The following is a 21,348-nucleotide window of genomic DNA, read 5'->3' as shown; positions in this document are numbered from 1 at the left end:
TTAGTACCTATATATGATTTTTAGTTGTTTTGGCTTGTGCTGAGGATACTGTTATGGATGATGTGTGTTTTAAACAGTGTTGACTGATACAAGTAGCATTGTTCAGTGACACCCCTGCAACAAATACTGTTCTGCCTAATAGATTAGAGGGCCTATTTAAGGGGAGAGACGTAGGTTTAGAGACATCAGAGGATCACACTGTAGTTGTTACATGTGATCATGAGACTTTTTTTGTTACACTGGACTGGACTCATTCAACAAGTCTGCTTCTCACCTTCCTAGTTACTCTGGTCAGTCACATCACATAGAGATGTTCCTCTTTGTTCTGGTTAGACTGATAATAGAGGTGAGTGGTAGTTTATTGTGTTTGTTGGTGTATAAGTGTCTCTTCTACCTTTTAGCATGTCACAGAGGAACATTTCAGGGGTTTTATCATAAAAGTGAAACAGAAGATAAACACACACTACCTCACCTCTGCAACAAATGTGGATTATGTATTGGTGGAAAATAGTCTCCAGTAATACACAGTTTTATCCTGTTCCAATAGTCTTCACCATTTTTAAAGATTTGTGTGTTTTAGGAATCAATGGGCATGAATGTCACACACACTGTAGGGAAGAGAGGAAAAAAGGAATAAAAGAAGGCTAAGATATTGTCGGTTGGTTTCTTTCTTGGAATACTGCCAGGCTTATGCTTTAAATGTGTCATATTAATATTCAGAATTTCATAGGTCGTAAACCCTGTCTCTGTTCAGAGATGGTCTCTGGCGTCAGATGTGAATGTCGTCCTTGATCTCTCTGCGGTCGACAGCTGACTCCAGGCCGATGATTTTCACCCGTTACCGATCGATGCTTCCACACGCGGCTGAATGTAGCTGGCGATCTCATTTCAACAGTGTACTGCTCACCAGGTCGAACAATCACCTGCTTTCACGTGACTCAACGTCTGTGATATAGGTTCAATGAAGACACATGGTCAAATTCTAATTATCAAATGCTCCATGAAAGCTTGTAAAAGAACCCTGGATTTAAAATATGAATGAGTTCCTGTGGTCAAGAATGAATCTCCACACTGTTTTGTGGTACTTATAAAATTATAATGATTTCTTTGATACCCTCCATCATTCAGAAACATTTCTTGTTATATTTCATAGTGTGATTTTGGCCATTGTCACCACACAACATTTTTGTATCACAAATTAGACACGGGAAAACATCTTGAATGAAGAAACTGATTTATTTGATCTGTGCAGGCCAGACATAATGATCATAGTTTAGACCATATGTGTCAAGCGTGCATATATAAATGTTTATTTGTGCCATGATAACAATTCTGTTGGTAACTTCAGAATGTCTTTATAGAGAAATGATGAAAAACTGTGTTGTGTTAGTTTGGGGAGAACCAACTGTGTGTCATTCCTCGCACACTGGGGTGCTTTGAGCCTTTGAATAATATTAGGCTAGCTAACAGGCATGTAGTACTAGCCACTGGGCATACAGCTCTGTGTGTGTGTGTGTGTGTGTGTGTGTGTGTGTGTGTGTGTGTGTGTGTGTGTGTGTGTGTGTGTGTGTGTGTGTGTGTGTGTGTGTGTGTGTGTGTGTGTGTGTGTGTGTGTGTGTGTGTGTGTGTGTGTGTGTGTGTGTGTGTGTGTGTGTGAGAAAGAGAGAGAGACACACACACACACACAGAGAGACACAGAGAGAGAGAGAGAGAGAGAGAGAGAGAGACATGCCTGTCATTTGGGATGTTCTTACACTGCATCTCCTCTGAATTCCCTCTTGGACCGACAGTCCACAGTGAGGGTCCACAAACACATACACACACACACACACACACACACACACACACACACACACACACACACACACACACACACACACACACACACTGAGCTGTGTAATAGCTGTCAGGCCTGCGGCCATACCATGCACTGCAGGGTGCATACTGAAAAGCAGTGGAGTGCTGCAATGAAGCATGGACTCTCTACACCTCCCCTGTGGTGTGTATTTGTGTGTGTGTGTGTGTGGGTTTGTGTGTGAGAGCAAGAGAGAGAGAAAGACAGAGAGAGAGAGAGAGAGAGAGAGAGCAAGCAAGAGAAGGGAGCACAATAAGCAGATACTGGCAGAAAGAGTGCTTAAAAGAAGGTGAAATGATTGATAGTGGTGCTATTTGCTCCCTCACAATCCAGGTTAAAAGCCAGCTGTGTGTTGGTACAAAGACACGAAGTAAGACACAACTCAGAACTTGTCATCCAGACAGACAACGCAGCCTCATGTTCACACAGCACGCCACCTGACCAAAAAACATCCTTTTCATTAAACCTATTCAACAGATTTGGCAGTGCATCGGCGTTCCATAATGATAGGGTAGCCAAGGTAAACCATTATTCAAAAGCCTTTTCCATCATATTTTATTCACATATTCAAATATAGCACCATTATGCAAAAAGCGTTGCCTATTAGGAGTATCATATTTCACATTCAAATTCGGGCCATTATGCAAAAGATGTCAGCTGTTTTTGAAATAGTGGTATTCCATATGCCGCTGTTGATTTGAGGGTGACCTTTTGAACTCTGCTACTGTCAAATCGATCATCTGTAACCTTTTCATGTGCTCCCAAGCCCCCCCCCCCACACACACACACACACACACACTCACACACACACTCCACCACCCCATTAGACATGAAGCAGACATCATACTATAACTTTCATAATGGTGTATTCATGACCTTATGCAGACCTTGGAGTTAAGGAATAGAAAGAAACACAAAAAACCCTTTAAACGTATGATAGCTGCTGTAAATTGGTGGTTACCTTTTTGATACTGTAATTGTTTTTTATTGTCAATGACTGATCACTAGTCCTCATCCTCCCATAGTTACTGTTACTATGCGAGTCAGGCTTTCCTTTCTTATATGATGCAGTTTACATTTTTTGAAACAGTAAGTCTTTGATTTCAGACTTCTCATTTCTAACTGCAGACACTCTGTTTTGCCATTAAGCTGAAATGGTGAGGTGAAGCCTGTAAGAGGGTCTTAAATATACACTTGATGGCTACAAGTATGATGTCATGTAAAATGACTGAAGCTTAAGCTTTTAGGTCTCAGGTTACCAGTCAACATCATCACCAGCTGATGATCCGTGAAGATGGAAATTACAGGTTATGTTTCTGAGGTTGGTGGAGTGTAAAGCAAATCTAAGAAGGAGCAGGACAGACTCTCTCTGACTCAGTGTGGGGGTCGTCCAACGTAGAGCAGGACCCAAAAACGTCCCTGGTAGGGTGAGGCCACCGCTGGACGACCCCGGCCGTCTCCTGCGTGGCTTCCTGGTTGCATTGCTATAGGAGGGTTGGTGGGGAGGAGTTCTACCTGCCCCTACATGAACATAATAGTACTCACTAATGCTTAACAATGTGATTATTATGATACTGTCTATTATATATAAAAATATGATATAAAGTGACATTGTCCAGAGGCTTGTTAAATCATCCTATATGGTCATGTGACCTTCAGGCCAGTCATTATCCCTGACAGACAGGGAGGCAAGGGGAGTATCCAATAAATGACTCAAATCTACACTGTGCCTATTTGATATGGCATATTTATTTTTATTTATACATATACATATTTATTTATTTAAAACATCTTATCATACACACACACACACAAATACACTACCCACAATATACCCCACCCAACTTGTAACATCCTACTTTACACCATCTAACTGTCTATTGTCTATATCAGTTTTTGTTTGCCATGTTATTTCACCAATAAAATAAAAAAAAACAAAATTAAAATGAAGAAATTAGCTTTCCTGGAGCAGCTTCCACACCATAAATAAGACCATAAATAACACCATAAATGCTGTATAGGGCTTTTTAATCTAACCTGAACCAACTCTTAGCTCAAGTTGGTCAGATATACAAACAATTAAAGCTCAGGTTTAAACAGGCAGAGATCCTAGACTGAAGACAAGATTCAATGAAAATATCCATTGAGAAACAACTCCAGACTTAATCCCTGTCCGGGAAATCAGCCCAAACTGTAATCCTTCTCCTTATACTTTTTGCTCTTGTGTTTTTGCTTTTGGAGTGGCAAGAAAACAGTTTAAATGCTAAATATCACTCTCACTGCAGCCCTATACACCACTTGAGCAGAGAGGTTTAGTGAGTGGAAATATTATGACACCAAGATGTATTATTTGAGATTCATGGATATGACTTGTGTTTCAGTATTAATGACACGTGCATGATTGCTTAATTAGAATAAAATGATGTGGAGGGCTAGTTTATTATTTTTATGCTACACCAGTCGACCCTCGCCGACTCTCTCGTCGACTTTTGTGAAAGCTTCTCGCTAATCATGAAGATCTCCCCTAATCATTTAGGCTGCTTGATGTAATGATCCCTTACTTTTATGCATGGGCGGACTCTCTCTCTCTCCATCCCTCCATTCCTCCATCCCTCCCTACCTGTCTGCCTCTCTCTCCCTCCCACCTTTCTTTCTCTGCCAGCCCTGTCTCAAAGCCAGGCTTTAATTTTGATCAGCGATGAAATGATTGCTCTCCTCTTTCGATTTTTCTTTCCCCCCCCCTTCCCTTCCCCCAGCAGTTGTCATAGAAACAGAGACGTGTGTGTGCGTGCGTGAGTTTGTGTGTGTGACTGTGAGCGTCTGTGTTCCAGTCGATCCCCTCAGCAGAGAGATTTATCACCCAGACCGAGCCACGAGGTTGTGCTTGTGTGTGTGTGTGTGTGTGTGTGTGTGTGTGTGTGTGTGTGTGTGTGTGTGTGTGTGTGTGTGTGTGTGCGTGTGCGTGCGTGCGTGCGTGTGTGATGGCCGAATGTGTGCTTGCCCATCCACTTTTGTAGTGTCCCCCTTTACACACCTATATCTTCTGTATTTACACACATAATAGTATTTGTGAGAGTGTGTTTTCCTAGTTTTATGTTTTTATCTGCGTGCGCCTAACAGTGTGTGTAATTGGCCCCTTGTCCCCTCATCAACCCCCCATCACACACACTCACACACACTCAGCCTTGCTGGCGGGATGACATTAGATTGAGTGTGTTTGGTGGCTTAGGCCAGCCACAACTATAATCCCCCCACACTCATACAAACACAAACACACTCACACACACACCAAAAATTCCCAGGTCTCTCCACTATTAGCCAGGGCCAAGGGAGTGTATGTGTGAGTGTGTGTGTCTCCATGTGTGTGTGTGTGTGTGCGTGTGAAGGGGATTGCTCAGAGACACCAGAGAGGGAAACAGCGAAACTAACCCAATTTCCTGCTCCATTTCCCTTTCACGCGGCGGGCGCGTCCCATTCCACGGCGGCCCGGGTTGAACACCAGCCATCCTACAGCCCGGGGGTCACGCCTTTTACCTCAGAGTCACTCACAGGAGGGGGAGGGAGCACTGTAAATAAATCATGTGCCTCAGCTCAAAATTACACATGAAATTGCTATTCTGAGTGAAATCGAAGTTCACCGAAAGTTCCAAGTCAACTCGAATTTTGAGCACTGCTGGTGGAGTCGGGCTTGTTTCAAATATTTAGATGGAAGTATTTGTTCTTATATGTGACCTCCCTTCCTTATAGTCATGTTACTCAAATATAATTAATAAATATATGTCCCATAAAATTTCTGGTGTCAACTGAGAAACTCTGTTTGACAAATCCAGCACAATGACAAATGAAGATTGTGTATTCTTCTCATTGATTTACATTATTGTCCACAATTACCTAATACTATATTAAAATTATAGTTATCACTGAAGTACATGGCAGTATACAAGTCATTTGTGTACTGTATTGTCATATCCCTCAACCTTAAACAGAGCTAAGATGAACTGGAATTTGTTAACACTCCGCAACACATATGAACACTCTTTAACAAAAACAAAAATCACTGTGCTTTAAATGATATACTTCTGTTAGTACTCTTCTGTGTAGTACACTGTGTACACTTTTTACTTACTTACGTAGTGTGAAGATTTCTACAGGGTACAAACACGGCCATTGCGCACTTACTGGAAATGACGATTAGCTAGTTAGCGAGCTAGCGATAGCATTCACATTATTCATGTTATAGTTTGTGGTACTGAATCATTGCAGACTGCTAAATGAATCCAATAAACCTAAAAAACCATGTGTTTTAATGCCTTTGTATAATTTGGCGATGTTCACTGTCCTCAGGTGCCCTTTCCAGTTTGAAAAATGGTTCCTACCCTTCTGCTATGTAGCCAAGATGACGACCGTTGAGGATGAGAAGTGTCCATAGTTACACACTACCTTTTTGATGGTTTGCCATCCAGGTGCTCCTAGTGTACTGTATTTTTCTATAATTCTCAGTAAGAATGCACTTGGCACCTAAAACATTAAGAAGTATGAGATTTAAGACCTTCTCACAAATGTCAAATTCATGGTGGTACATGGTGGTACGAGGAAAGGTGAGTGAATCACAAAGGGATTATTATTATAATGATTATTATTAGGATTTATCTTCTGAGGTACCAAGATGTCTGTGCAAAATTTTATAGTAATTCATTCATAGTCATAATTTTTCAGTTTGGACCAAAGTGGTGGATGGTCAAGGAAAGATTTTGGAGCACAATGCCAATCTTAAGTCTGAGAACTTAACAGATAGCTCGTAAAAATGTTTGGGTTTTAATACTTTGTTGTTTTGTATTTTGAGCTGTTAACAGAAGTATTGCACCATCCTAACCCTAACCCTAACCACTGTGCGATGCAGAGCGGAACAAACATGTGCACAAACCCCATCCTTAAAAAAATCAGGTGATACATATTCAACAAATGTACTAGAAATGAGTATAAAGTCTACAACTGGAGCACAACTCATTAATGCAAAGGCCTCAAAGTTTGTGCATACATGCTAATCTGTGCAAATCAATTCTAAATGTATGTACACTCATTTGTACAGGGTATGTCATTTAGAAGGTGCGTGTATGCTCACTCTGTGCTCCATGAAAAATGTTTTTTGCTCTTTTTATTTGACATTTTCTGTCAAGCTCCATATGCTGACACTAGCGCCATGGTCCAGTGGCAGTGACAGCATGTACAAGCACATGCACATACACACACAGTCACACACAGTCTCTTAGCTGTCTTGACCTAATTGAAGCCCAGCGGTCTGCCCCAGGTCATTCTCTTATACCTCCCTTATTTTAATGAGATTTTTAATTAGCATGTTAATTGCCTAACGTGATCAGCAGGGTGACTAGCTAGCTGGCTAGCTGCTGTTGGCATCCATCTGGGCCATAACACTGAGGCTTTCCGCTCCGCTGAGCAAAACCGAACCAAGCTGAGCTTTGCCAGGCTAGCCTGGAGAGAAAACAGCGCTGAATAAAACAAGTGAAGATTTTCTACACGTCTTGTGTTGCATTTATGGTGGAGGCAGAGCTGTGGATCCAATTAATTACCAGTTTATTCAAATGGGTTTCCATTCTGTGTCCCCCAGTTGATTTGTTGCTTTCTTCTTTTATTTAGAGAACACTATCAGGGGGCTACAAAGACGTAAGATAAAATTGGTATCTGATCTGTTACAGTGCCTTGCAAAAGTATTCATACCCCTTGAACTTTTCCACTTTTTGTCACGTTACAACCACAAACTTAAATGTATTTTATTTGGGATTTTATGTGATAGACCAACACAAACTGGCACATAATTGTGAAGTGAAAGGACAATGATATGTGGTGTAAAGATTTTTTTTACAAATAAAAATCTGAAAAGTGTGGTGTGCATATGTATTCAGCCCCCTTTACTCTGATACCCCTAAATAAAATCCAGTACAACCAACTGGCTTCAGATGTCACCTAATTAGTAGATAGAGTCCACCTGTGTGTACTTCAATCTCAGTATAAATGCAGTTGTTCTGGGAAGGCCTCAGAGGTTTATTAGAGAACATTAGTGAACAAACAGCATCATGAAGACTAAGGAACACACCAGACAGGTCAGGGATAAAGTTGTAGAGAAGTTTAAAGCAGGGTTAGGTTGTAACAACATTTCCCAAGCTTTGAACATCTCACGAAGCACTGTTCAATCCATCATCCGAAAATGGAAAGCGTATAGCACAACCTCAAACCTACCAAGACATGGCCGCCCACCTAAAGTGACAGGCTGGACAAGGAGAGCATTAGTCAGAGAAGCAGCCAAGAGGCCCATGGTAACTCTGGAGGAGCTGCAGAGATCCACAGCTCAGGTGGGAGAATCTGTCCACAGGACAACTATTAGTCGTGTACTCCACAAATCTGGCTTTTATGGAAGAGTGGCAAGAAGAAAGCCATTGTTGAAAGAAAGCAATAAGAAGTCCCGTTTGCAGTTTGCCACAAGCCGTAGGGGACACAGCAAACGTGGAAGAAGGTGCTCTGCTCAGATGAGAGCAAAATTGAACTTTTTGCCCTACATGTAAAACGCTATGTGTGGCAGAAACCTAACACTGCACATCAACCTGAACAAACCATCCCCACCCTAAAACATGGTGGTGGCAGCATCATGCTGTGGGGATGCTTTTTCTTCAGCAGGGACAGGGAAGCTGGTCAGAGTTGATGGGAAGATAGATGGACTAAATACAGGGCAATCCTGGAGGAAAACCTGTTAGAGGCTGCAAAAGACTTGGGACTGGGATGGAGGTTCACCTTCTAGCAGGACAACGACTCTAAACATACTGCCAGAGCTACAATACAATGGTTCATATCAAAGCATATTAATGTGTTAGAATGGCCCAGTCAAAGTCCAGACCTAAATCCTATTGAGAATCTGTGGCAAGACTTGAAAATTGCTGTTCACAGATGCTCTCCATCCAATCCGACTGAACTGAAGCTATTTTGCAAAGAAGAATGGGCAAAAATTGCAGTCTGTAGATGATGCAATGCTTTTTATTTGTAAAAAATCTTGAACACCATGTATCATTGTCCTTCCACTTCACAATTATGCGCTACTTTGTGTTGGTCAACCTAGTTTGTGGTTGTAACTTGACAAAATGTGGAAAAGTTAAAAGGGTATGAATACTTTTGCAAGGCACTGTATATGGCTGCTACAATTATTACAGATTGACATGGGAAAGGGCTGCTTATAGAGCAATATGGATTCTCATAGAACGAGTTGTGAATGCTATCTTACAGTGCCAGTGCAGCACTGTATAATTTAAAGCTACTCTAATCAATATCCAAGCACTACATGTAAAGTGAAAGTTGTCACTCTTAGTGATGAACCCAAAGAGAAAAAACACCCAACTCAGCAGTTCCACTCAGCTCTGTGGAGTCTTTTAGCTTCTTTTAGCTCTTTAGCAGTCTTGGTTTTACAACCCAGATCCATTGTGAAACTTGTTGGTCTAACAATAAAGTTAATTTGAGTACTACAAATATTGCTGGAGCTTTGACCTTTTTAGACTTTTTTCTAGAACCAACAGATATATCGGTCTGCTGATATTATCGTCCAATATTGGCCTATCACAGATATATCAGTATCGGCGTATATGTTTTGTGATATGTGTCAATATTTTATTAAAGTCTTTAAAGTTATACAGGCAGCATTTTATATATATTTGATTTTTGATAATGATCAATTCTCAGTGAAGTTTACTGATGTCACTTAATACAATAAGGTTTATTCATAAACTGTAAAATATGCATCAAGTTTCAAGTTTTTGATATCCATTTGATGGATCATTGCAAAAAAAGTGTATTCATGTGTATATTCTATCAGTATATATATTGGCCAATATATTGATTTTGGAATTGTTTTAGTCCCTAATATTGGTATCGGCATTGGCCCCAGAAGTCCATTATCAGTCAGGCCCTACTTTTTTCCCCTCTCTGTGCACCTTGGAAGTAGGTAAAGTTGTGTCAGAAACCTCCACTCTGATGGTGTTTTTTTACAGCAAATTTTAAGCAAAAAAAAAAGCTTCTCACCTCGCACCACACATCAGACTAACAATAGTAGTTACAGAGAACAACTATAAATGAATGTCATATCTGTAAATGAACAGCTATTAGCCTACAACTTTATAGAAAATGTCATTGTTGTGTTTTCATCTTGTTACTCTGCCCTAAGTAATGAGAAAATCTATGCAACCTCAGTTTGTATAACGATGGATTCATTTGGCTGTTAAAACCACAGCACTATGTAAAGAAAAGTCATGGTCGGGAGGTCGGCAGAGAAAGCAAACGAAAGAGACGTGATAGTATTATAGTATATTTAAGGAGAGCAGATGAGGTGAGCCGACGAGATGGCAGATAGAAGATGAAAGGAGGTAAAGAAGGTGGCCAGAAAAGCTGGAAAGAGACACAATGCGTCGAGCGCCCCCCTCTCCCTCTGTCGTGTCATTCTGTTAACTTCACTCTAGCAGGAACTCAAGGCTGTGTGGTTATGAGGCTTGCCTTTATAATTTACCACCGCCGGTGTCTGCTCCTTTTATTGAGCCTGGCCTTCGCTGAGACGCGCAGACACAGAGGAGGCTTTGATTTAGCTTGGGAATGTTCTCGCCTGTGCGGACCCTGTGAATCATTTTCTCTTTCTCATATCTGCTTTTGTTGTTCTGTCATATCCACTTCTCTCTCTCTCTTTCCTATCATTTCTCTATGCTGCTGTTCTCTCTCATTCTTTATCCCTCCATCCGAATTCTTTTCTCTCTGCCTCCTCTTTCATCTATCTTCCCTTCCACGCCTCCTGGCTTCTCACCTCTTTTTTCTCCTTCTCTCTCCTCTCCAGTCAGATTTACTGTATAGAGAACGCTCACGGCCAGCTGGTGCGTGACCTGGACTTCAACCCCAACCGGCAGTACTACCTGGCCAGCTGTGGAGACGACTGCAAGGTGAAGTTCTGGGATGTCCGCAACGTCCAGGAACCTGTCAAAACCCTGGAGGAGCACTCGCACTGGTGGGTGGATTGGTGGTGGTGGTGGTGTGGAGGTCTTAAGAGGTTCAGGCCGGGGTGTGTGTGAAAGGCTACTGTCCTTGAACCACTGGAAATGAGTTCAAGTTCCCCTCCTTCGGCGAGTATCCGTCACTCTCCAGTGTCCCTGAGTGTCACACAATTAGTCTTTGACCTGTAGAGGTGGTTCAAGGCCAGTGAGCAGTCAGTCCAGCAGCTGATACTACGTGCTAATGTACAATATAGTATGAATGCAATTCCAGAGGGTCTTTCTTCTGAAATTTAAAGCTTTTTTTCCCAGGCTGACATCATTTGAGGAGCGGTCATTCATAAGTTTGAAGGTATCTTTTAGTTGTAATGTGACTTCAACCCCAACAGATATCTGTGAGAGAGAGAGAGAGAGAGAGAGAGAAAGGCTGGGGTATTCTTGAGTGGTTCAACTTTGTGTGCAGCATATCACTTTTGAAGCTGCACTTTTTTAAAGATTTCCAGGAAGTTTAAATCTTCATTTTAGTGGGTCAGTTCACCCAAGTTTTTGAAAACCCATACTGTATGTTCTCAGTTACATCATGGGGGTATCTTGCTGTGCTGATACCCACATTTTGAAACCTGTAATTCTGCCATCAACTTCGTACAGTGGAGGTGAATGGACCTCATAAGGAGGTATATGTTTATACATATACTTACATATGAAGAAACGGACATACAGTGAGAGGACAGCAATAATTACTAGCCAGTGCAATCAAACTCTAATTACAATACAATAAAAGAGATGGATTTTACAATGAGGGTCAAGGAGGAGATTTACTTTCAATACAATGTTTTTGTAATAACATAAAACAAAATCATATCAGTCACAAATGATTATTCAAAGCAGAGTCATTTTAAACATCTTAAAACATGTCTGGAGGGAATCTTTAACCACAGCAATTCATTTAGAGTGATCTTTACTAATGTCATATAATATTGTAGCCTTAAGTTAAGCACATTACACATCCATTATAATCAAATGTCATGGCCAAATAGTTAAAGACAGTCTCCAGTTTAATTCTATTCACCTCTTTCAAAGACAGGTATCCACAAATCTGGGCAAATACAAATACTTGCATGAAAAATATGTGTTGTAATTTGGGTTCACCAACCTTTTAAAATGATAGACTTGATAGACATGGAGATACTGGATGTTGGAGATTTGATATAAGTCCGCCAATAAGTTAATATTTAATTGTTTTTATTTCTATGAGGAGATTTTTGAAGGATTTTTGCTGCAGTGCCAAATAGTGCTCCAAATCCAAAAAGTAGCTCGCTGATGGTCTAAAACTTTACTAACTTTTAAAACTTTTTCATATTTTATCTTTAATTGTTGTTATTGAAAATGACTGTTGAGAATAAATAGCACTAAAGCAGGTGAATATGTCATTCATCATGTCATTAAATGTAACATTTCAATGTGGGGAAAAAGGATTTCCTGTGCATATCTTAATTATATCTGCATAATAGACTAAAAAAATCTCTTACACAGCATTAGAGTATAATTCAGGTATACTGTATTGAGGAAAATGCAGGAACAATAATGATAAACATGATGATAACTCTTTGGCTCCACTGCTGATTGGTTTCTGGTTTTATTAATGACTTTATCTCCTAACTAATGAAATGCCCTAACTACTGCTGCTGCAATAAAAGGTAGTAATACACTAATTACAAATTAAACAGGCTGCTACTCGTTTTGTCAGTGAGGATTTAATCACTGTGGGTCCAACACACTCCAAGTCCCGCTCCAGGTTCTGTTCTGCTCTGTGAAGCTTCAGGCACTGCTAAGAGCTGCATGCCGTGTGCTGCAGGAGCTGTGTGTGTGTGTGTGTGTGTGTGTGTGTGTGTGTGTGTGTGTGTGTGTGTGTGTGTGTGATGTGTGGTGTGTGTGTGCGCGCACTCTCCTGTGTGAGCTGAATAGATGATCAGTGTGTCTGCGAGCCAAACCAGGCTACTGCTGCAGCACACCAATCCTTACCTGATAAAGGCAGACACACTCACACACACACACACACACACACTCTCTCTCTCACACACACACACACACACACACACAAAGGCACAAACATACACAAGCATGTACAAACACACACACACATACGCACACACAGAGGCGTTATCTCAAAAAGAAAGATAGACTTGGCAAACATATCCATAACTATAGATAACTGCAGATGGGATCTCTTCTGATAGGAGATAGGTATGTGTGTGTGTGTGTGTGTGTGTGTGTGTGTGTGTGTGTGTGTGTGTGTGTGTGTGTGTGTGTGTGTGTGTGTGTGTGTGTGTGTGTGTGTGTGTGTGCGCGTGTGCGTGTGTGTGTGTGTGCACACTCTCATGTGCCACCTTCTAGTCTGTGTTTTTGCTTTCTTTTCATCTATGTGACTACACTTAATTGTGTGTTCAAGCGTTTCTATAATGCATATGCATATGTCTGTGTGTACACTCGATGTGACGCATGTACGTGTGTGTGTTTCCCAGGGTGTGTGTGTGTGTGTGTGTGTGTGTGTGTGTGTGTGTGTGTGTGTGTGTGTGTGTGTGTGTGTGTGTGTGTGTGTGTGTGTGTGTGTGTGTGTGTGTGTGTGTGTGTTTGCTATGCATGCTCATTTTTCGGAGCGCAGCCAGGATATGGCCTCAGGGCTGCTGGGGGTATTAGGGACTATTTTTTAGCAGGGAAGCAGATTAGGGGAGCATAGGGAATGGCGTGGCCGAGGCTGATTTTCTGTCAACAGCCTCGGTTATCCCTCAATCCCTCCCTGTGAGGGAACTGGGACCGCACTCTGAGCTGTGCCCCGGGCTCACAGAAAGAGAGAGAGAGAGAGAGTGAGAGAGAGACAAACAAAAAGAGAGGGAGGTATAGGATGGGGGAAAAAAGAGCAAGAGAGGCTGACAGTCGTAGTAATAGAAAGAGAAGGGACCAGAATTGATGGAGGAAAGGTGTGAAAGAATTGGATTGCGAAAAAGATAGAAAAAGAAGTGAAACGAAGCAAAGCATAAAAACCAGGATCAGGGAATTTATGATAATGATCATCAACTCATGTGAACTAAGCCCAAATATAGACAGCAAGGTAGCAAATCCCCATTATTGGCATCTGAATACACACCCAGATAGGCATATTTTGCTGTGAATCCCACTGTGAGAATGCTGCATTTTCTGCATGATTTGTGTGGGCACGAGTGTGTGAAAGAGAGATAGAGACAGGAACTTTCTCTCTGTGTGTGTGTGTGTGTGTGTGTGTGTGTGTGTGTGTGTGTGTGTGTGTGTGTGTGTGTGTGTGTGTGTGTGTGTGTGTGTGTGTGTGTGTGTGTGTGTGTGTGTGTGTGTGTGTGTGTGTGTTTCACCATGTGTGGTCTTTCTGTTAACATACATATATAAGCTTTTTCTACACATCCACTCTAGTACTGTTGTATTCAGAGCCTACCTACAGCTGGTTTCTTCACCCACTTGCAGCTTTGTTCATAACAGCACACCAGCGCCTCCACACACACACTCTTCCATACATCCATGAATGAATGAATGGAACATGTTAACACTGCTGCTTTGTTCAATGATGAATGGCAGTCTGGTAACACATGTGTTTGGTTGCAGGGTGTGGAGCGTCCGCTACAACCACAGCCACGACCAGCTGGTGTTGACGGCCAGCAGCGACAGCAGGCTCATCCTCTCCAATATGGTGTCCATCTCCTCGGAGCCGTTCGGACACCTGGTGGACGACGACGAGCTCAGCGACGGGGAGGACAACCACCAGGAGGACAAGTAAGACAGACTCTGGCTAGTTAGAGGAAAGGAAGGAAATATCTCAAGTCATCTATTTGTTAGTAGCAGGTGCTTCTTTTGAAGAAGAGAGAGACTTTAAAGAAAAACTACAGTTAAATACAACTTGGGTTTTATCTTTATTGCTCCGTTTGCTAATTGGTTTTGGCCATCAGAACAAAAATAACATTCAAGTGTAAACCTCCTGCAACCCTGCATCCTCATGTAGACTTTTCATTTGACTTTATACTTTATACTAACTTTGACCTATTGTCCTTGTTCGTACACACTTTTTTGTGCCACCTAGTGGTAGCAAAATCACATTACATTAATTGGTGTAAAACCAGGTGGCAGGCATCTTTGTGATAGATAAAAGATAAGGGTGGACCAGGTACAAAACCTTATTGAATTTTATGGCTGAAACTTGTTTATTTATGCTTAATAACGTTTGTAGTTAGATGCAAATTTGACTCATTTTAGCAACAAGCTATGACACTGCTAATCAGAAAGTTCTTGTTTGAGGACATTGGGACTTTATTATTGCTTGTGCAAAGGTAAAGTGTAAATGTAAGGGAAAAGGACTTTTTTTTCCAAGTAATCCTAAATATCTAGGTGAAATTAAGAATGTATACCAAACAAAAGCTTGGGTCTCAGGATGTTAATAAAGCATAGTTTTCATTTAGGTAAAATAAGGAACATGTGGGTTTACTCCAGTTGGAGAATTTCATTGTAATGAGAGATTTCTCCCTTGTGAAAGCTAACCTACACTGCAGTGCAAACACTGCAAATAATATTCCATAACGTTTTCTATTTAAAAAAAAGTTCTTAGCCCATAGTGATGCAGCTTACTATAAAAAAAAAGAAGATGAACTATCGGGCCTGTCTAGGATGTTACATGACGGACGATCATTTTAGAATTATGACTGGTAATGTGTCTCTTTGGGTGTTTCTGACAAGACCAAAGGCCTTTTTATAGAAGACATTGTGACATGTCACAGTAGGAATATCACAGGTATAAATAATAGAATGAGTCCTGTTATTGTGCATCTTGGCTTCCTGTCACACTGGCACATCTACTGGGACACTTGGATAAAACAGAGCAATCATTAATGTCATTAGTGACACCTGTGCTTTCCCTGTTATGACAAGTCAAAATAATGTCTGCCTATATTAACGGTACTGAACTAAACTGAACTGAACCTTTAACCTTTAACTCTTTCTCCTTGGAAAAGTTGAGCCTGATTCAGCTTTGCGCGATATATTTAGGCCTGTATTTATTGATTTATATGTTTTATTTTTTTAATGCTTTAATACCAAAAAACACAGTGAAAAATACACAGCTCCCCATAGTCCAAGACCATCCCTTCAAATGTCTTGTTTTTTCCGACCAACAATCCAAAATCCAAATCATATAAAACTGAGGAAAAACAGCAGGTTATCACATGTGAAACCCTGCAACCACATTATCTTGGCATTTTCCTTTCAAAAATGTCTTAAATAATGAATCAGTTACCCAAAGTGTTCATTTTCTGTTGAGTATGTGTTTCAGCTCTGAATATGATGAGTGAAATTTTGACATTTTGGTCCACTGGCGGCAGTACTGGAGTAAAGCTCACCAAAAACATGAATATTCAATGATCAAATGTTCAAATGTTCTGGCAGTGACTAAAACAGTGTAAAGATGAAGAATCAGAACAATCTGCAACATCTCACTTCACTGTTAACCCTTTACAAGCTCACAGATGGCTGCTGTTGTGTTTTTGGGCGCTTTGCTTGAAGAGAGTCGTCCATATTCACAAATACTGAATATTTGAGGCAGAGGCATTAGAAATTGAGTGGTACATCATCAACTCTACACCTAGTTAGTGTATAAACTTCAATGCATTGCCTCCTCCTATTAAACACTAATAGGCTTTTCATTCTTTTATATGAATATTTGAGATTTGCTGCATTGAACGTCTCCCATATCTCATGATCTATGTGTGACCTTAATCATTTTTAGAGTGTTAGGAAATGATTCATAATTTGTTTGTGGATTCATAACACAGTTCCCAACACATATCTCATCATATTATATCTGAAGGGGGGGGGGGTGTGGGTTTTTAGAGTGCCACAAGGAACTTAATGAAACCCATCATGAGATACTAAAGTGTTCACAAAAACTGCTACATATTATGAACTGTTCATTTGATATTAGTCTCCCTGAGATTAAAGCTGACTGCCTGAACCTTCACTTTGATATTCTTTGACACTGGGAATGATAAAAAAGTGGAGAGTTTAAACATTAAAAATATGTTACTGTCAAAACACTTCACCAGTGTTCCTCCTGTACGGCATTTAGAGTTGATTTTCAAATTGCAGGGGGATCATCTGTAATCGTTACCGTTCAACGCTTTCCAAATGTGCCACTGTCCTCCATCCATTATGTGTGTGTGCCCCCCCCCCCCCCCCCCCTCTCGTCCATAACTACCTGCTCTTAGACTCAATGATGGACTCTCATCCACAATTATCAACTCTTCTTCCTAATCACCGGCACTCAGCATCAGTTTTAACCCTTCCACTATAGTTATTGACCCCTCTCGTGTGTACGGTGTGTGTCCACTCCACAGTACCTGGACATTACATACACAACCCCTCCACTGATCACACTGTTTTCTAACTTTATATGTTTGATTTTTAATATGAAGGTGATTATTTTTAAGATACAACACCAGTTATTAAAAAAAGTTTGGCCTGTTCCAACATCTGTCATACATACATGAATTAGGTTGAGATGTGGTGAGTGTGATGACCATAGCATTGTGATTCATATCATTTATATACTCATCCAGCTGCTCAGTGAGCACACTCTGTCTTTGCCACATATAGCTGCATCTAGATTTGGCATATTTCCGCATGTTTTACTATTCTTCACATTTCTTCAGATATTTTCTTAGTCACCTGTATCAAAATCAAAAAGTCTTTATTCATTATTCATCCAGCCTTCACTCCAGGGCTGCCTCAGTATACGCCGAAATAAAGGAAGTGACATGAGGGATCTATTCTAGGAATATAAATACACATAAAGGAAATATAGATATGTAAATGTAGAAAAGGTGTATTTTGGTTGAAGTATATGGCCTCTTGAATTTTACAGTAAGTTTAAAAAAATAGTAGAATAGAATAGAATAGAATAGACTTTATTGTCGTGGCACAAGAAGTACAAGAAAATGTGCTGTGCCATGCCTGAATATAAAAAAAAATACATAATAGACAGTAATGGATACACAAACACACACAAGTACACAATCATCCCAAATCAGTAAATAAATATATATATGAAAAATCTCTACCAATCATTAAAGATTACATCAATACATATATATCCTGGTTTCTTAAAATGGCACTTCCTCCTTCTACATCACTGAAAATTCATGATTATAGAAAGGTACAAAAAAACTGAGTGTTTGTGCACTGGAGTCTTTACATTTACACACCACATTTGAGCATGTTGCATGCTAGTCACAAAAAATGCTTGCAGGCACATTTAAACTCAGATTTAAAGTGATCATATGCATTTAAAAACAAACTGTGCACATAGATCATTCTGCACAGTTCAAACATCACAGTGACAGAACAAGAAGAAGAAAAAATAAGTTTGAGTAGAGAAGTACTTTAAATATATTCCTCCCTTTACTTTTCATGGCTTGAAAGTATTTCCAGGAATTTAAAATGTATATAAATTATACAGTACTTATTCATCAAATGTCAAGTAATATGCTGCCCTGCAATACATCACACCTCTGTGAAGATTATACACAGTCACAATGGTTACTCCAAAAAGAAGTGGAGAGGTATTGTTCGAGTCTCAAGCTTCCATCTTTACTTATAAACCATCATCATGAAGGTTAGAATGTTTTATGGTTTTATGGACGTGTTCATTCAACTTTCTGGACATTGTTGGAGGTCATTGAATTGTACTGCATTATACTAAGGACTTTTTCTAATATTTTGTCCACCCTATTGAGGGTATCAGTATAGCAATACAATTCAACCTCCAACCTCCAAAGATTATTTTAAATTTGAATCAACTCCTCTATACTACAGTTGTACCAAAAAGGGACATTATAACCTTCATAGAGTCTCACTGATTTAAGCAGGGTGGACAGAATAATAGAAACAACCTTCAGTATGATCAAATACAATTCAACAGCAAACCACAGCTTCCGGTATGACCATAAAGATGGATCTCTACCTCTATAAAACAGTCTGAACATACACCTAAACTTTGCAAAAATGTGTGAAAGTAGCCTTTATTAGACTGCGTTAATCGTAGCTAGACAGGCTGCTAGAAATGTTCCCTTTAATTGTAGCATGTGATACAGTGTCTCCGCAGTTAAACTGTCCAATGACCTGATCCCTAAAGAGCTTGTAATCCTTTCGACTAATCAAAGCAGAGTCCGGCACGTTGTGGCATCAGTCAAGTGCTCTCACATACACCCTCTTGTTCCTTTCTTCCCCCAATGAATCTATACGAGCAGAGCACTTAAGACTGTTTTTATTTTAGGCCGTAGCCCAGAGGGAGCAGCTACTGTCTGTGTGAAACAGTTAATGTGTAAAATAAATCCAAATATGTATGTCAGGGTTTCCCCTCAGGACTACTTACAGCAGCGGGTTAGGGAGGAGTTTTGGGCGGCAATAACGCGAGATCATAACTCTCCAATTTTTATTCGGGATTGTCACATTGTTGGAGCGGTGGGAGAAATGTTTCAGCATTGTGGAGACTGCTGTTTGGGTAATGAATGCAGAGGGGAAAAAATGTGAATAAACAAAGTAAATGTTCTTTAGCAGGTGTGTGTATGTGTGTGTATGTGTGTGTGTTGGTTGTCCACAACACCAGCGAGACAAACCATTAGAGGTGTAGTGTTTGTGTGTGAGAGTATATTACACCTAATGATCTACCAAACCTTAATAGCAGTAAAATATCAAACGGTTAAAATGTTTACATACAGACAGTGTGGAGAGAAATCAAAAGAATCAGGATTTTTATTTTTTTTCACAAGGTTTCACAATATTCAGCTTTCACTTTTTAAAACAACACAGAGAGGAAAGTGCTTTACAGGTACATAAAAACAACAACAAGAGGAGAGGATGAGGGAAATATGAATAAACAGAAAATGATGGTTTTAAATAAAGGCAACAAACTCGTACACAGAGCTTCAGAGGCAACATAGAAGCAGGACATGTTAAAGTCCTGAAACATGAAAGAGCACCATGTACCATTTGAAGCATCAATATAAATGATGTGTTAAACCATTAAACCAAGCCAATATCTCATATAAATGTATGTCATTTGTTCTTTATTGGCTGTACTGAAGAGTTCACCCACCTGCACTGCAAGGAAGGTTTTAGCTCACTTTACACTTTTACTGTTCAGTTTAATACATCTTTATTTATCTCAGTAAGGTAAATCACTGTATATGGAATGGTAAAGTAGACGTGTAATGGTGGTGAAAGACCCACAATATACTGTTCAATGCTGTATATTAACTGGCGTTAACGTCGCCATAATCTTATCTGTGTTACTTGTATTTATTCATTGTTTCATTTTCTTCTATTCGTTGTTATTGTGTTGGTGGTCTTTCGAGGTAACATAAAGATTAATAGTATTTACAGTATGCTAGTAATGGCTGATGTTCTACTAGCTACACACACAACTCACTCCTTTGTTTTGGCGGATCATTTTTGTCAACACAGTGCTTGACAGAATTGGACAGGATCAAAACGACATGGAGGAAATCCTTGCCCCTATTTACCCAGATATCCCTGCCTGTATGAGCCCACACAGACAGTGGATGAACAGCAAAGCCCCCGATAATAAAACATATCGGAGAGAAATTATAATTGAACTGTCATGTGGAAAAACCTACCTAAAATATTATGTTTCCAATATGACAATCATCCACTTCCTACTTCTGGTTGTACTGTTGGTCAAGTTAGACTTTCTAGCAAACTTTGGGAAAAATCAAACCTATCCATGATCAGATGGCCTCAAGCTGGCACTAGTTTGTTACTGTCCATCACTCACCTTCTATTGGACTCAATCAATCAATCAATCAATCTTTATTTATATAGCGTCAAATCACAAGGAAAGTTGTCTCAAGGCACTTTTCACATATAGCAGGTCTAGACCGCACTCTTGATGAATGACTGCTGGCCTGTGTCAACCTGACAACATGTTGTTATGCAAGTTGTGCGCACAGTGTTGCAGTATAGAGTTTAGTATAGACAATGCAGAGTATAGAATCTTTCTGGTGCTGAATTAATAATGCTTGTTTTTATACCAATGATGTGTTCATGTGTTCACATATAGTAGATTGAAAACAGTAGGGCAGCAGCTACTGTGTTTAACATTATCTCACATCTCCAGATCATCCATCTATCGGTTGTCATGGGATACAGGGACCTAAATGATTTGCAGAATGATTGAATTATAGAAGTCCACATGACGACAGAACATTATTGTACATTGGATTGTTCACATTTTATCTCTGTGAACAGACCACATGTTGACGCACTGTATAGATTTTGTGTCTGCGACGTATTCTGCTTACATCGGTGGTGTTTTGTGTCCTGTGTGTGTGTGTGTGTGTGTGTGTGTGTGTGTGTGTGTTATCCAGAAGTAAGGAG

The 21,348-nt window shown here is 40.2% G+C and overlaps 1 protein-coding gene across 1 annotated transcript in view; it reads left to right on the top strand.

Moving 5' to 3' along the window:
- Positions 1 to 21,348, top strand: part of eipr1 (EARP complex and GARP complex interacting protein 1) — a 69,020-nt gene that overhangs the window by 47,179 nt on the left and 493 nt on the right. Inside the window, exons 7-9 of the mRNA XM_053336290.1 lie at positions 10,734 to 10,901; positions 14,515 to 14,682; positions 21,339 to 21,348. The exon at positions 21,339 to 21,348 is cut by the window's right edge and continues 493 nt beyond it. Of these exons, the coding sequence (XP_053192265.1) occupies positions 10,734 to 10,901; positions 14,515 to 14,682; positions 21,339 to 21,348 (346 nt within the window). The remainder of the gene's footprint in view (positions 1 to 10,733; positions 10,902 to 14,514; positions 14,683 to 21,338) is intronic.

Source organism: Scomber japonicus, chromosome 16 (genome assembly GCF_027409825.1).
Source record: "Scomber japonicus isolate fScoJap1 chromosome 16, fScoJap1.pri, whole genome shotgun sequence".
Taxonomy (NCBI): domain Eukaryota; kingdom Metazoa; phylum Chordata; class Actinopteri; order Scombriformes; family Scombridae; genus Scomber; species Scomber japonicus.
The sequence above is the reverse complement of the archived record's forward strand: the minus strand, read 5'-3'. Positions and strand labels throughout refer to the sequence as shown.